Raw genomic sequence first — 15,425 nt, forward strand, 5'->3', positions numbered from 1 at the left:
AAACTGTAATGAAAAGATCTTAGAGAAATAGAAGATTTTAATGTGCTAAACATAAGAAATTATTAATAAAAACATTGACATTTTGACAAGCATTTGCTGATTATCACCACATTCCACTTTATGGATTATTAATTAAATTAATCCCGTTACTATTCTGCTAAAACCATTTATGCATTTATTGTAAATAGCCCAGTTGACCTGAAACACTTTTTTGATACTATAATTTATGCTTGATTTCACAACAAATATCTAGAATACTCCAGCCGCAGCTCTCGTCTACAGTTTTCGCCTAAGATACTGAAAGCGCTTATGGCCGGCTTTTATCTCTAGTAGGTACTGTCGTAATCATTAGTCTGTTATAATTAGTTGTAAAAATGTATACAACCAGTCAACTTTAGCTATTGGGTGCACTGTAAGATGTAAAATAGATATTTTTAAATAAAAAAAAAAAAATAGAACAAAAGTCCGCAATCAACTTTAGATTCCAAATGTTTCTCGTTTCTTTTTTGTTTCTTAAAACTTTATGAATTGTTTCTCCAACCAAACGTAATTAGAAAACTAATCAAAACGTATGTTTTCTGTTGGACAGAGTTACAAGTATTGTTTAAAACCGTTTAGATTACTTCTTTTATCAAAATAAAGGCAACTTACATAATTATACACTGTTGTTTGGCCTAATTAAACATAACAATGCAGGCGAAACCTAACAAGAATATCTTCCTTTGATCTTTAAGAAAACACAGGTTACTGCTGTCAGTGTTTAAAGTTTAACGAGTTCCAAGTTATACGTAGATATGGCTTCATTTGTACAATCTTGAATTGTAAGATTTACAAAGTGACGTAAGATGGTTATTTGGTTTAGATTTAGAAACGTAAGCCAGAAGAAAGGAGTTTTTGATATTCTGAAGAAACATTTAAGTTTTAAATTAAATAAAGGACGTTGAGCCACTCTTCAGACTTTTAACGAAACTAACTTAATTGAAAAAGTTCTTCTACTTAGTTGATTGTAAAATGAACGTTAATTCATAGATTTTTACATCCCGATGATAATTCTAAAAGCTTGCGGATTGACAGCTATCAAACTGAGATTAATAACAGGTACTCGAAGGTGAAATGGAAGAAGCTAAAGAGATTAAGAGGGTCGTGATAGTGTACATCACATTCAGACCTTACTTATTTACGCTTGCTCTGATTGCGAGGGTGCTAGAAAGATTGCAACATATAAACTGCAAGTTTTCCAAAATAGAATGCTGTGAATCGCCTTGGGGCAGCGCGGTTCATACGTAGACAGTAATCACAATAACTTTAGGGTCAGGAGTTACACATATTACCAGAATAGAGGTAATGGCTGGATGACACCTCTAACTCGGAGAGAAAGTAGATCGATGATGGCCTAAACTACCATTAACAACAAGCTAATGATAGTTTTAATATTCCTGGAAGAAGTGAATAGCCTGTCTTCTAATCCTGGTATAAATATTAGTTTAATATGGTAATCTCCAAATCCGAACCCACCGAGAGGTTCATGAAAGCTATGCCCCTAGTAGGTGTCGCTGCTGCTCCCAGACAGAATGATGATCATTAGCATCGTATCCAATTATTCTAGGTGACTATCAAAATAATTCTGTAGAATTCCTGAAGGGGCTGATCGTAAAGGAAGTAGGCCATAGCAGCCTCCACATCCAGGCACCGCCCACAACCCTCTAGACCATCCCCTCCGCCTCCAAATCCTTGGTGCAGAACTGTCCAAGCAGGTCAGCGTTGACATCTCTGTTAGTATATGCCCAAGGTATGATTTGCATCTACTACAAACAGTCCTATATTAAACCTCGAACTAAAGTATTTAGGAATAATGTTCTCTCTCCTTATTTTATTTTTTTAATTTTTTTTTTTGGCGCATCGACTGCTGTGGTCATTAGCGTCCCTAATCATTTTATGCTTCTCTCTTCTTTTAGCCTCTCGAACTGGGTCGGCACGCGGTACCTTCGGGCTTCCACTTGCTGAGCCCAGGTCTCTCTCCTTATTATTAAAATCATTGACTTTTAATGGTTATTTACTGTCTTTGAATGTTTTTTTTTTAATTATGATTTTGGCCATATTTTGCGTAAAAATTACTTTGATATTCTGTATATTTGATGAATCCTACAAAATAAAAGAAATAAACATCTTTTAGGAAACTTAAAAATTTCTAGCCTCAGATAGCTGTATAATTCTCTTATATTCAGACTACTTACACAATATAACAATTTTGCTTTTGTAATTAGGATTTGTATTATCTGATATGAATGGTTGGGAACGTTTTTTTAAATCTTAGTTGCCATTTTAACTTAAAAAAGCCTAGCCAGCATCGTAATACAAAACCTAACATACTAGCTTTTTTCAAGCACGTCTTATTGATATCAGAAAGGAATATACATTTTTTACAATTGAAATAAATATTACTGAATTTAATATCTGATTAAATTTCAATATTTCTCTAAAATGTTTAATTTTGATTAGAAATCAGGCCCCTCGCAAGGGGAAGCAGATTAGCTGCTTCTTGGGGAGTGACGCCCCCAAGGGTCACACAGCACACGTTTCATACATACAAACAGACTTACATACTATGAATACACCTACCATCACACACGTATCAAACTTCACACTAGAGACCTCAAGAGAGGGGAGGAAAGTTCTCTCTCTCACACGTTCACCGAGTTAGGCAGCCCATGTCGGCGAAAAGGGAAGTCCTAGACGCTGAAGCTAAAGATGACCTGCGAGCTGCGTAGGCCAACAATCGTCTTTGGTCCTTGCTTCGCCGAGAGAGGTGGTCAGACGATAATGCTAGTTTGATCGAGTGGTTTGGGACGAACATGCTATGTGTGAGACCATGAGGGATGAGAATGGCGTCTGCGGGGGCACTTCCATGCAGTACTTTGCAGAGGAAATGATACAGTCCAAATTAACCAGGTGATTCAGCTTTTAATGGAAATAAATGTATTTGAGCGCATTTAAGACTGAAAGTGGTATTTTGTGTTATCCTGTGTTATGACCGACAATTTAGTGAAGTGATGGGGAAGGAACGAAGAAGAAGCGAGATCAAGAGCATAATACCGAAAGATTTCTAGCTCGAAAAAAAAGTGTGGCCGGTTAAGTAGCTCCAGCAATATTAAAGCTATTGATGATTAATAACCGAGTTGAGCGTAAATATAGGAACAGACTAACCTCGTTCATTTAAAAAACCCATTTGATCTTCTGCGATGACATGATTGCTTTCAGCCTACCCAAAATAAAATTAATTAACATTCTATTCTATTTACTGATCGTAATGATTGTTGCAGACATAAAAATATAATGTAACAATAACAACTGGCTGCATAATATGAAAGTGACACAATCGCAAATTCCTTTTTACATGGTCATTGCTTCTTCGTTTTGCTAACTGTTTCTATAATTTGATCTGTTCGGTTAATGAGCAGAAATTACTCCGAAATCTTCTTATCTTTAAAAGCAATCAAATGAATTAATGTTTAGTGTTCATGATCATAGATTTTAAGTGCGAACCTCCCAATTAAGTCTATGAGTCCATGTTACTTATTTTGGTAGTTGAACGGTAAGCACCGCCTAAACAATTAAACGATTACATTATTTTACTTAAATGGTTCTGGCGGACTCTTAAGAATCACTAACGTCAGCAAAGTGTTATTAGGACCCTACAAATAATTTCAAATGATTTAAAACTCACTGATAGGATGCTGCTTTCCTTTTCTTGGGTGGATGTTCTCTGGTATTGTCAACTTGAGATACTTCCATCGCCATATCACTGCAGGTGGGAACTTGTCCGTTTCCCAGATAAGTGGACGAGGAACAGCAGCTTCTGAAAGAATGCAATAATTGAAATTTAAGAGACAAATAAATGATTTTGTATTGTTTTTAGAAAACCCAAAAAATGCCAGTTGAAGAGATTCTAATCGCGCATTAGGTTCTAAAGAAGGTTTAATTTCATAATGTAAGTTTTTTTTGTTTTTTTTTGCGCATCAACAGCTGAGGTCATTAGCGCCCGGTGCTTTTTCCAGTGCACTGCCGGCCTCCGGACAGTGTTCTCTCGTTACAGACAACACTGTCCATCACCGGACAGTGAGCTGTAAGAAGCTCCTAGGAAAAGAAAATCTAAGGGTCAGCTGCTGGATTCGAACCCGGGACCTCCGCGTGGGAGTCCAGTATGCTAACCTCATAGCTAATCCCTTCCCTTAATGTAAGTTTTAATTAGTATAAAAATTATACTTTTTCAAACCGGAAAAATTTGAGAATTAGTTAAAATCAGAGATTAAATAGGCTGAAAGGTTATGAAAGGGCTGAAAAAGCAAGAAGTTTGTTGATATAATTTTACTTATAAACTGGACACGAAATTGACATGGAGACCAAACGGAAATTAAGGCAGTCATACCAAACTCTTAAGCAGCATAACCTGATAATCAGCCGACGGATTCCTCTGAAACTGCATTGCTCCAGATACAATTTTTATACATCTACACTCAGACCTTACTGATTTACATTTGACCCTTATGCAATGGCACTGTAAGACTGCAACCAATAAGCAACAACTTTTCCAAAATAAAGTGCTGTGAAACGCTTAAGGAGCACTGTTGTTCACACTGAATGAACAAATCCAGAAGGAGTTGAGAACTCACAATGATAGACTTTATGAAATAAAAGTCACACATATTTCTAGAGAACAGGCACCACCACGAAACTAAATGGCGAAAATCAGGTCGACAATAGCACCAACTTAAATGCCTAACAAATAGTTTATATAATTAAGATTTATACAATACTTTTAGATTTATATTTTAGGTTTCATTATTTTGTATTTAGTAAGGTAGAAACGCAATTTTCTTCTTATAATAAATTCAATCTTAACTAGACAATAACATATAATATTAAAAAGTTGAATTTATAACTGGTATCTTTTTATATATATATATAAAGAATCTTTACTTTTAATTGCGTCACAAAATATGGAACTGTCGAGTTTGCTAGGTTTGCAACGCAATAAAGCTTTTTGCAGTTCTGTCTTTAGCTAGACTACTTCATTCTTCAGACTAGATGTTATCCGTTATTGAGAATATCAATATCAAAGTGCTGATGTGTCTGGCAGGTTGAAATTTTTTTCTACAATTTATATTTTATCAAATTTTGCGTTTATGTATATGTATATTCTGTTTTAGTCAGACAGGTGTTTAGGAATTGCAAATAAAACGTTTTAGAAACAAATATTAAAAGATAAAAATTAAACAGAACTTGAACAAAAAATAATAATAAAATAATAAATCTCATAATGTAAAAATAATCATACTAAATGAGTAATAAACTTCTAAATTAAATTATAACTTAAATATTATAACAGTATATGTATTATAACTTACATTAGTCACTAAGCATGGATGAGCGCAACATTACGAGTTCTACGTTTATAGTATAATGGTAAATATTAAGACAGTCAAATTTCACTTGAAGTGATAGTAAATTAAATAGTTTTACCTCTCTGCTAATAGTGGTTGCAATAGATAATTGGGGTAGATATTTTAATCTGCATTCATATTTTTAATTTAATCTAATTAATTCAAATTCATATTTTAATCTAATACATTCATAAATCGTGTCAAATATACATAATATAAACGTAATCAAAAAACTATTGCGTTTAAATATTTGACACGATTTTTATCAAATAACGGGGCAAAATTTGCTTCATATCTCACATCTTTAAAACGGGGCAGTACCATCAAAACATAGCCTACATATAACAAGTGAATTGGACTTTTAGGTAATATCCAGAATGACAATTCTGTTTTCAATCAATAATTTAGTTACTCTCCATTATTTCCCTTACTATTTAAAAAATAAAATTAAAATAAAAAAAACTATTATTGCCTACTCATTCAAATTTATGTTACAAAATCTAAAACTTTGAATAAAAACAAGTTTCAGGAAGCAATAAAAGAGTCATCCATTAAGTTTAAGACGGATCGAAAGCAAAAGCAATTTACGCAGACGTCAATATTCCATAACTTGCTCAAAGGGTTCTGAACAATTGCGACGCCCTACTCAAAGTGAATGCGGATATGTAGAGAAAGTATGTGAGTACCGCAGTTTCTAAGATGTAGTTGAGACGCCAATTGAGACCTCGACTGTGAGCGAAATAAAAGAGAAGTGAATATTGGCATGGCAACACCCGAAGAAGTGTCTTTTGTATTTGTAACGTTTTGGTGTCTGCAGAGAATGTGATTGAGAAGAGTTAATTTACAATTATTGTATTTCTAGTTGGCTCTATCCATTGTTACTATTCCTAATAGACGAGAAAATCACAACTAGCCTCTATAGATCTGGCTATCCACATAAGATCAACAACTTTACCCAACTTGAAATTGTGTATGAACAAGTTTCAAGAGCTAGACTGCCGAAGATGTGGGAGATTAAAGTATCTTATCTATACTTTTAATAATTTATTGAGTTCATCTAATAAACTGACATATGTATTATTTGCACCTAGAGAGGTGAATAGAGATTCATGTGTTTCAGGTACTTTTTTCCTCATTCATTACACATGTATGACTTGTTTTTGTCCGATTCTCGTTAAGTGTACTCCACATATCCCATGTTAGCACGTTCTAGGCCATCTTCTGAGGTTAATACTCGTAAAGAAAGCCGATAGCATGCGAGGCCGAAGCACACTTCATATCTCTTTCGGTTACAGGTGCCTAAACACTTGATTGTCTCATCCTCTTGGCTAGATACTCTTCTAAATCGTAGCACTGTTACTTTTCTTCTCTTTGCTGAGCTCTTCAGGAGAGACAAATTATTTCCACGATTTTATTTTACGGCGACAGAACGACACCCAACATAAACTGACTTTATTTCATTTAATACATACATAGCTTGTCAAAGTAGAGCAAGTGCTGCAAGTGCGGCTCCAAGGTTGCATCAACCCAAAATATTTTCGAGAAAAAAATAAATTTTAAAAACTTGAAAGAAATATATGAAAAAAACAACTCAAAAATGGTGAAAACAGAAAGATTATAATAGTGTATTACAATTAATGAATTAATAAAAATAACCTATCCAAACAGAATACCACGTGGTTAAACAACCCTTATGCTGGCCATTTTCATCTACAAAATATTTGTTCAAGTAGCACTATAGATTGACTGTAATATCGATTAATCTATAATAATGAAACTATTAATTACAGGTTAAAAAGAAAACGTTATAAAAAATAAAACAAATTATGAGGCTAAAAAATTCAAAAACTTTTTTTAAAAAATGCTTATATCAACATACACCAATGATTTTGTTTATTTTATTTATTTATTTATTTTATTTTTAATAAAAATCGTCTGTTAAAGTTCATTCTTCGATTAAAGTAATTGTTATTTTATGAAGTAGTCAAACGTTTATAATAATAGGTAATAAATTATCTGGCTTTAACGCAAATAACATAGTTTTCTTATTTACACTCTAAATGTAGCTGTTCTTCTCACAATGTTGTATATATGTAATATAAAATAAATAAGATATGCATATTTTTAGGACAGCTAAATTATTCTAGTATTTTGCTATAAGTAAAATTAGGGGGACTAAATTAAATTACAATTGAAAAATGAATAATTGTTGTTGAATAATGTACTTATTATTAACTGTGTGTAATTGTGCTCACGAATATTTCGGTAAGATGAATTCAAGACTGAAATATTCTTTTAAATCCGTGATTCAAATTTAAACAGTAGCCGACTCTAACTTGGTATTTTTCTACTTTAACATGCATGTATATGTGACAACTTCAGAATAAAGGGCACATTAAAGATAAATCCGAAGAATAATTTGGAATAGAGTTAAAATAAAGTACCTATTTACAAACGAAGATATAATATACATTTTATCATAATTATAACAAAATAATATTATGAATGAACTGGCCAGCATAAGGGTCTGTGACATCTAATAAATTCTAAAAAATGTGAAGGAAAAGTTAATGCAGCAAAATTACTTAAATTATATCAACTAAGCATGAATGAAATGTTGGGTACTAGCTGATTTGTGTACCTTTTGGCGTTTAATCAACCCTTATACTTAACATTTTAAACTGTAATTTTTGTTAAGGAGATTTTTGTACCTTTTGGATAGATTTTCCTTTTTGTCTATTTTGCAAAGTTACATATCTGCTTTACAATTTGTAATAAGCAACTCTATCATTATAACCTGATAAGGTGTTAAGTCGGAACCGTAACTACCACTGGAGAGATCAGTTAAAAGAATGATAGTTGCCATCCTCAATAAATTTTTTTTGAGAAAGCGTTTTGAATAAAATAGGAAGGTATTAGAACGTAAAAAGCAAAATTAAACTGCGATTTCAGTACTTCCTTTTAAGAGAAGTAAGAAAAATAAACTGCGATTACAGTACTTCTCCCTAAAAGACAAAGAGGCAAAGATTTTGATCGAACGACAATTCAATTTTAATGTAGATAGGTTCACTCATTGATAATTTTAACGATTGCAGTACTTCCTCTTAGTAGGTGTAAGAGCATGTTGGCACTTCACAGCCACGTAGAGGAGCTTTAATCACTTCTTCGTGCTAAATTTTATCAAATTCGGGCTAAGCGTTATAGAAATATTGGTAATAATAGTTTTAGAAAGGGCCTTACTTGGGTGGGGGAAACTACCCTCCTTATGAGGCTTAGCGTCGAGACTTTTAAAGTGCAAATCTGTACAAAATTTCGATTCGAATGACACTTCATTCATGAGAATCGGTTCACGTGTCGATAATTTGAAACGATTGCTATACTTCCCCTTAACAAGTGTAAGAGCAGATCGTCGCTTTATTGTTACGTAGGGAAGCCCTAACCCTATCATCCTACCAAATTTTATCAAAATCGGGCCAAGATTTACAGAGTAATTAGTAATAATAATTTTGGAGGGGGCCTTACATAAAGCGGGCTAACTCCTCTCCCATTCGATGTCGAGACCCCCAAAAGGCACATCTACATAAAATTCCGAATCGAATGACTCCTCATTCATGAAAATCGGTTCGCGCGTTTAGGCGCTACGTTGTTTACAAAAAAGGTAACAAGAAGAAGAACAACAACAAGAACAAGAACATTTTTTGAAAAAGCCATTTTTGCACATTTTCGGCAACTTTTTTCTCGAAACCTATTAGATCTGGGTGGTTGCAAAAAAATTACAGTTATAAAGGAGGATTTGCCCTATATTATAAAGAAAATTTGGGAATTTTATCTTTTATAGAAAAATAGAAAAAAATTGTCAAAGTTGGGTGTTTTTCAACGTTACACTTTTTCGTGCAGTTTTTGATGGTCAACCCTTATACAACTGTCCTACCGGACAGATTTAATAATTCATTATACTCGTATGTAATACGCATATGACAATTGTAAGGGTCCATAGATGATGATCCTGCTGGCAAGATCGTTTGTCATTTAATAAAATGAAAAAATTATGTCTAGCAAAATATATTTATTGGTTTCAAACAATATTTAAACTAATTATCAAATAACTTTGTAGAAAAAAAAGTAGCAAGGATGCAGAATCTTTGAGATACTGTTAAGTTGTAATATAATATTTAAAAAAAAAATCATTAAAATAAAAAAAATATCTAAGAACACTTAATTCAAATTTTCGGTTATTTTTCTTTAATGAATTTTGTTGCCTTTATATATATACTTATAAAACTGCATTTAAAAACTAATTTATCTGGGACAGCAAAACCTTTAAATCCGATTAAAAACTTAATTCGTAAATCTAAACAATTATTCTGTTGACGCAAAGGAAAGCGAAAGAAACAGCAGTGGACCTGGCTTGGACCTTACCGTGGCCAGGGTCGAATATTCCCATTTTGCAAACAAAAAAGACGTCTGAGATTCACGTTTTTCCTCACTAAGAGGCCAGAATTCAAAGTTTTTAGAGTGAAGATAGATAATTAATCAAACTACAAACTGAATTAAGTAATATGTTCCTAGTTTAATAATTGTTTCATTTTGTAAAACGCAACTACGTAACTTTTTTTATAAGGATACGATAAACACTAGAACTGATATTTTCTCTAGAGAAACTTAATTGGTTGCTATTGAAATTCTAGATTACTAATTTTCAATTGGGATTATGTACTTCAAAGAAGTAAAAAAGTTAAGAGAACCTAAGAACAAAATTCCCAATTCAAATTTTATGAACTCTGATACTTTCATAAAATGAACTTTTAAGGACTACATTCACGACGTGAATTTCAGAAACATTCGACATTCAGAAAATTTCAAGAACTGATTTTTTACAAACTCGGAATATCGGCAACAAGTTTACAAGTTTTTTGTCTAGAAGCCTTTATTAAAACTAATCCTACCGAACAGTTGTATAAGGGTTGATCGTCATCGAAAAATTATTTTTTAGAAATTTCCATTTATTGACAATTAAACTGCGAAAAATGCTCGCAAATATCGGACTTAACTTGAAATATTGTTTGCGAAATTAATTCATAATAGTAACGCTTGAGAACGATTCATAATTTTGTGCGTTTTCTGTTGGTTGAATGACCGAATTTTATTAGAACCAAATAACACAAGGTGCCTCTAATGACTCTTAATTTCTTCAACATTGTCCGTTGTTCTCGCGGTTTTTTTTTTTTAAATTTGTAACACGTTTAAAAAAATAATAATACTTTCAAGCAAAAAATGAAAGTCTATTTGAAATCAAGTGTGGAATGGATGACACACGGCAATCTTTCTTTAATAAAAGAGATCAGGAAATGGTCACAGCCAAGTAAGGAAATCTAATATTAAAAAAATAGCATCAATAATTTATTTCTAAATAGTTTAGGTCATCAGGTTCGTAGGCCTCATTCAGTCTAGATAACTACAATGATTTCCTGAGATAACGCATTTGACTATGGTGGTATGATGGACTAAGCTTGGATAACTGTTTGCCTTTCTTCACTATTATGCCAAGCATTAATTTCTATTAGTCAATACATTGTCCTTTGTTTGTCCTTAGACTTTGTTAAAAAAGTATTTACTAATTTTCATAATCATACTTAGTAACTAGTTTTTTTTTTCATTAGAAATCTACAAAATAATCTATACGTTGTTATAGTTGGCAGGAGCCAGAAAAAAACAGATAACTTTATTGGTTTGACGTTTAGAATGGTGTTTTTTTTTTTCAGGAACTGCAAATGAGGTTTTACAAAATGAAATTACATCCAAAATTGCTAGAACCATTTATTTATTTATTAGAGCTGTTCGAAACGTCGAACCATTAAGTTAAAGTTTTGTGACCAAAGAAAATTGAGATTCTTGCCCACAGCAAAACCATTTAACGAATACATATTGCAAAAGACAGTCAATTAATTCATATAACAATTATTTCTATTAGTTATTACTAGCTAAACATTCGAGAGATGTAAAATAATTGTTACACTTAATTACACATTATCTTCGTGAACTTTGTCACAAGTTTGAAGCGTTTAGCGTGAGCTAGAAAAAGAAAAGATCGTTTAGTATTAGAATAGATCGTTGAAAAATAGAAAATATGCCTTTTCAGTAACCTCGTTCATTGTTTCCACCGACTTGCAAAACAGTCTGCTTTCGCTTATCTGAATGAAGATCTCGAATGATATCTGAAATTTTCTCGGATTAAAAATAGATCGCTTTGTTTTTAACTTAGAATGTTTCGATAGTGGATTAGATTTTTCTTCCTAGATGCTTCTTATAGATCACTTTCCGGTGATGGGCAGGGTAGTCTACAGGAAAGAGCACTCACTGTCGGAGGAAGAGGGCTATACACTGATAAAGACTCTGGACGCCAGTTATGTCAGATGCAGACGCGTCAGAATGCCCGAGGATATGAGTCTTCCTGGGAATGCTAAGCACGGTTATTTGCAAGAGAAGTGAATCAACTGGCTGATAGATTCACCAACAGATTAATGGCAAATACGACGTTACCCGCTGGAAAGAAGCACGGTATTTACTGAGCAAATCTCAGGCATAAAACTTGTATACCTGCATTACCACATTTTAGGACCGATGCTGCAACTGTTGACACTTGTACTCCAATGAAAAGATGGACATAAATAAATACAAAAGCAAATATAATTTGCTCTTGGGTAGTTGATCAATTTATGAAACGATTATTTGAAACTATACTATAACCTGGGATCAATAATAAAGTATTATTGGAGAATCTAGAGGAATACGGAGTGCTTTATGCAGTTGAATGTGCTAATATTGAGCTAATTTATGGTTTCTGTAATGATGATGCTCTTCATGTATCAACAGAATAGACCTGTAGAGATTGCTGAATGGACGTCAATCTTCCCATAGCGTAGAGTCGGTAGTCCCTTGCAGAGACTTCGCCCTGGTAATATTCACTACGAAGGGAATATAATCATCGTAGATTAGGGCAAGCTCCGCAATAAGTACACAAGAAAATTGTGCCTTTGTTTTTAAATAACCTTTATTTTGTGTTGTTTTTTTTTTATAAATATCAATTGCTGACGAGTTATATTTGTTTTTCAAACATAAATAGATTTAAGTGTTACAAGTGCCCTATTTTAGTTTCATTTTTTACTTAAAATTACTTCCCCAACAAGTACCCGAAGTCCTTTACGTTACAGAATGCACTTGTACCCCAAGTATCTAACTCTTTAACCATTCTCATCATGAACTAAAGACTTCTGATTTCTAGTAAATCTTCCCATTTTCAAGGTTTTTGGGGGCAGGGAGCTTAAAGCGGTGTCCGATATTTGCAATTTATTGTTTTTGAGGTTGAAATTGTTTTTTAGAATCCCAAAAATTTTATTATGTAAAGCTGGTTAGTTTCTTTTCAAAGATAATTTAAAATAAGACTAAGATAACTTCATTGGAGTATCCCAGCATAACAAGAGACCATTACCACATTTCCAACAATCCCACAAAGGATCGCTGAGGTAGTTAAGGTGTCCACTATTCGGGATTAGCGTACTCTCGCACCGATTCTAGCTTGCAATAGATATTTTGTTTACAGTCATCTACATACTACGAACAAACAATGAAGACCACAATAGACCTTTATAGTCAGTATATTTGCCTTTACAATCACTTCCTAAACAAATCTAATCTTTCGTTCTTTTGAAAACATTTTTATTAAAATATTTAATGTATGATCGTCAAAAAGTGCACGAAAAAGCGTAACGCTGAAAAAGCACTCAAATTTGACAATTGTTTTCTCTTTTTCTATAAAAGATAAAATTCCCAAATTTTCTGTATAATGTAGGGCCAACCCTCGTTTATAACTGTAATTTTTTCGTAATAACATAGATTAATTAGTTTTAGAGAATGTGCAAAAACCGCAAAATTGTACTTGTTCTTGTTGTTGTTCCTTTTTTTGTAAACTACTATTAAAATATTTAATAAATCGTCGAACTTCCACCAAAATTTTCTCTTTTGGGTCCCTCAAAAGAGAAAATTTTTCATTTTTTGTTTATATTTATATACAGCCAAATCCTTTCAGTTATAAAAATGGTTTCGTTTCCATAATAAATTTTTCTGAATTTAAATTTCTAAACATATTAGTATTTTTTGTTAGCTACATATTTTAGGCGTTAGAATTACCGGAAGGAAGTCTTGGTTCTCGGATGAGAGGAGAGTAGGAACCTGTTGCTATTCATTACATTTGTCACTTTTAATGAGTGAAATATTCAAATTGTATGGATACATTCGTACATTTATTTACCAAAGAATTGAAATTAATAATCAGAGATAATACAAATTTATTAATTAGCAAAATATAAATAACCTCTTTTAAATCTTTGACCAGTTGACAGTCTTTAAAGTTGTCTTTTTTCGTAAAAAGTTGTAATATTATAAACAATAATAAATAACTTTTAACAGCAAATATTTATCAAAAATAATAATTACCAAACAAATAACTTACTGTGATAGGTCATAGTAAATAGCTGATGACTGTTGTGGGGTGACATTAGAGTCGTCAACATGCACGTACAATCTTGGTTCATCTTCCTGAATCTGCAGGAGATGGTGATAAGCGGCTGTTGGCGGTAAATCCTGTGACACACTGCGCGCGACCATTCTATCACCCCATGACTGAACGGCCTCAGGCCTACTGAACTCTCGGCAACCACCCTGACCAATCCGACAGAAACACTCCCACTGCTCCACACTATGGACTGGCACGCCCATTGCGGCCCCCCACTATTATCAGATTGTTAAGGAATCAGATTTTCCAGATTTCGCTCTGCTGGCGGACAACTCTTTCACACCATCCCCTAATTGTAGGCGGCATTGCAACATGTGGTAATATCAGTTAATAGCCACCATAATATCTTAAGGTTTAGGACACGAATAACCAAGCCAATTTCAATATCTCATTTACACTCAAAAAGGTGTATGTCAAACGAAATCAGGGAGTAATTATGGCCTAGTTATGGGTAAATATATAATCATGTAAACGCCTAGAGCTGAATATCTTTGTTTAATTGTTGAGAACTGTAGCTTTTGTTCGGTGAGTGATTCATTAATTTAACAGGAAGAAAGACTGTATTGCCAACTACAGTAATCATTTTTGCCAGGCTTTCGACCTAGAGACTACGTCAACTTCAGGGTTCATGACTATTAACAATTGTAATAATAAGTTTTACATTATTATGCGTGAGTGACTTGGACTGTCTTTTGTCTGAAAGTTGAGAGTACCTCAATGACCGAAATTGGTTTCTTCCTTTGGTCATTCAACATTAAAAATAACAAATAAACAGTTATATTTTCCAGCCAATTTCTTGTTGGACAAGCATTCGAAGATTCATTAAAGAAGTTTGCAGAGCCCAATCCTCCTGCATTATACAAGCATGCGAAGACCCAATCCTCCTCCATTAGACTTGTGTGCATAGTCTCGATTTTCATCTATCATCTAGAAAGTTTTCTGGGAAATCCTAGTTCGATTCTACCACCGTTCAGTTTGAGAAGTTTGCTAATCATCTCAAGATAAACAATGAAATCATTTATAATGTACACAAAGGCCCTCCTGTGGGCTGTATCCAAATTTAGTGTATTTGCTGTATTTTCATTAAGCTAAAGCTAGTACATCACACTTTCAGGAGTTCCTGCTGATGACCTAACGATAACCATATAAAAAAATCTCTAACGATTTCCAACCCTAGAAATCATACACAATAAATTAGATATTAGACTTAGCAAAACCACTTCTATTGAAGTCACCTTTCCCGTTTGGAAAAGAAAACTTTAAATTATGTATCCAATAAGAATCGGACAATCCTTATCGATCTTCAAATTCAAGGGTCAATGATCTAATTTTAACACATTATCGCAAATTCCACTACCTTCTCGCATATCATCGCGACTCTTTAATCCATCAACTTTCCCAGCATTCTTTGG

The 15,425-nt window shown here is 33.3% G+C and overlaps 1 protein-coding gene across 3 annotated transcripts in view; it reads right to left on the minus strand.

Annotated features, from left to right (window-relative positions):
• cyc (basic helix-loop-helix ARNT-like protein cyc) overlaps nucleotides 1-14,231 on the minus strand; it is a 31,836-nt gene extending 17,605 nt beyond the window's left edge. For all 3 annotated transcript variants that reach the window (XM_074118975.1, XM_074118974.1, XM_074118976.1), the window contains exons 1-2: nucleotides 13,951-14,231; nucleotides 3,725-3,856 (exon numbers count right to left, since the gene is read on the minus strand). In XM_074118975.1, coding sequence (XP_073975076.1) covers nucleotides 3,725-3,856; nucleotides 13,951-14,216 — 398 coding nt within the window. In that variant the 5' untranslated portion in view covers nucleotides 14,217-14,231. The remainder of the gene's footprint in view (nucleotides 1-3,724; nucleotides 3,857-13,950) is intronic.
• Nucleotides 14,232-15,425: the final 1,194 nt, after the last annotated feature.

The sequence above is a fragment of the Rhodnius prolixus genome, unplaced genomic scaffold (genome assembly GCF_049639745.1).
Source record: "Rhodnius prolixus isolate KJV_2025 unplaced genomic scaffold, Rpr scaffold_2, whole genome shotgun sequence".
Classification (NCBI taxonomy): domain Eukaryota; kingdom Metazoa; phylum Arthropoda; class Insecta; order Hemiptera; family Reduviidae; genus Rhodnius; species Rhodnius prolixus.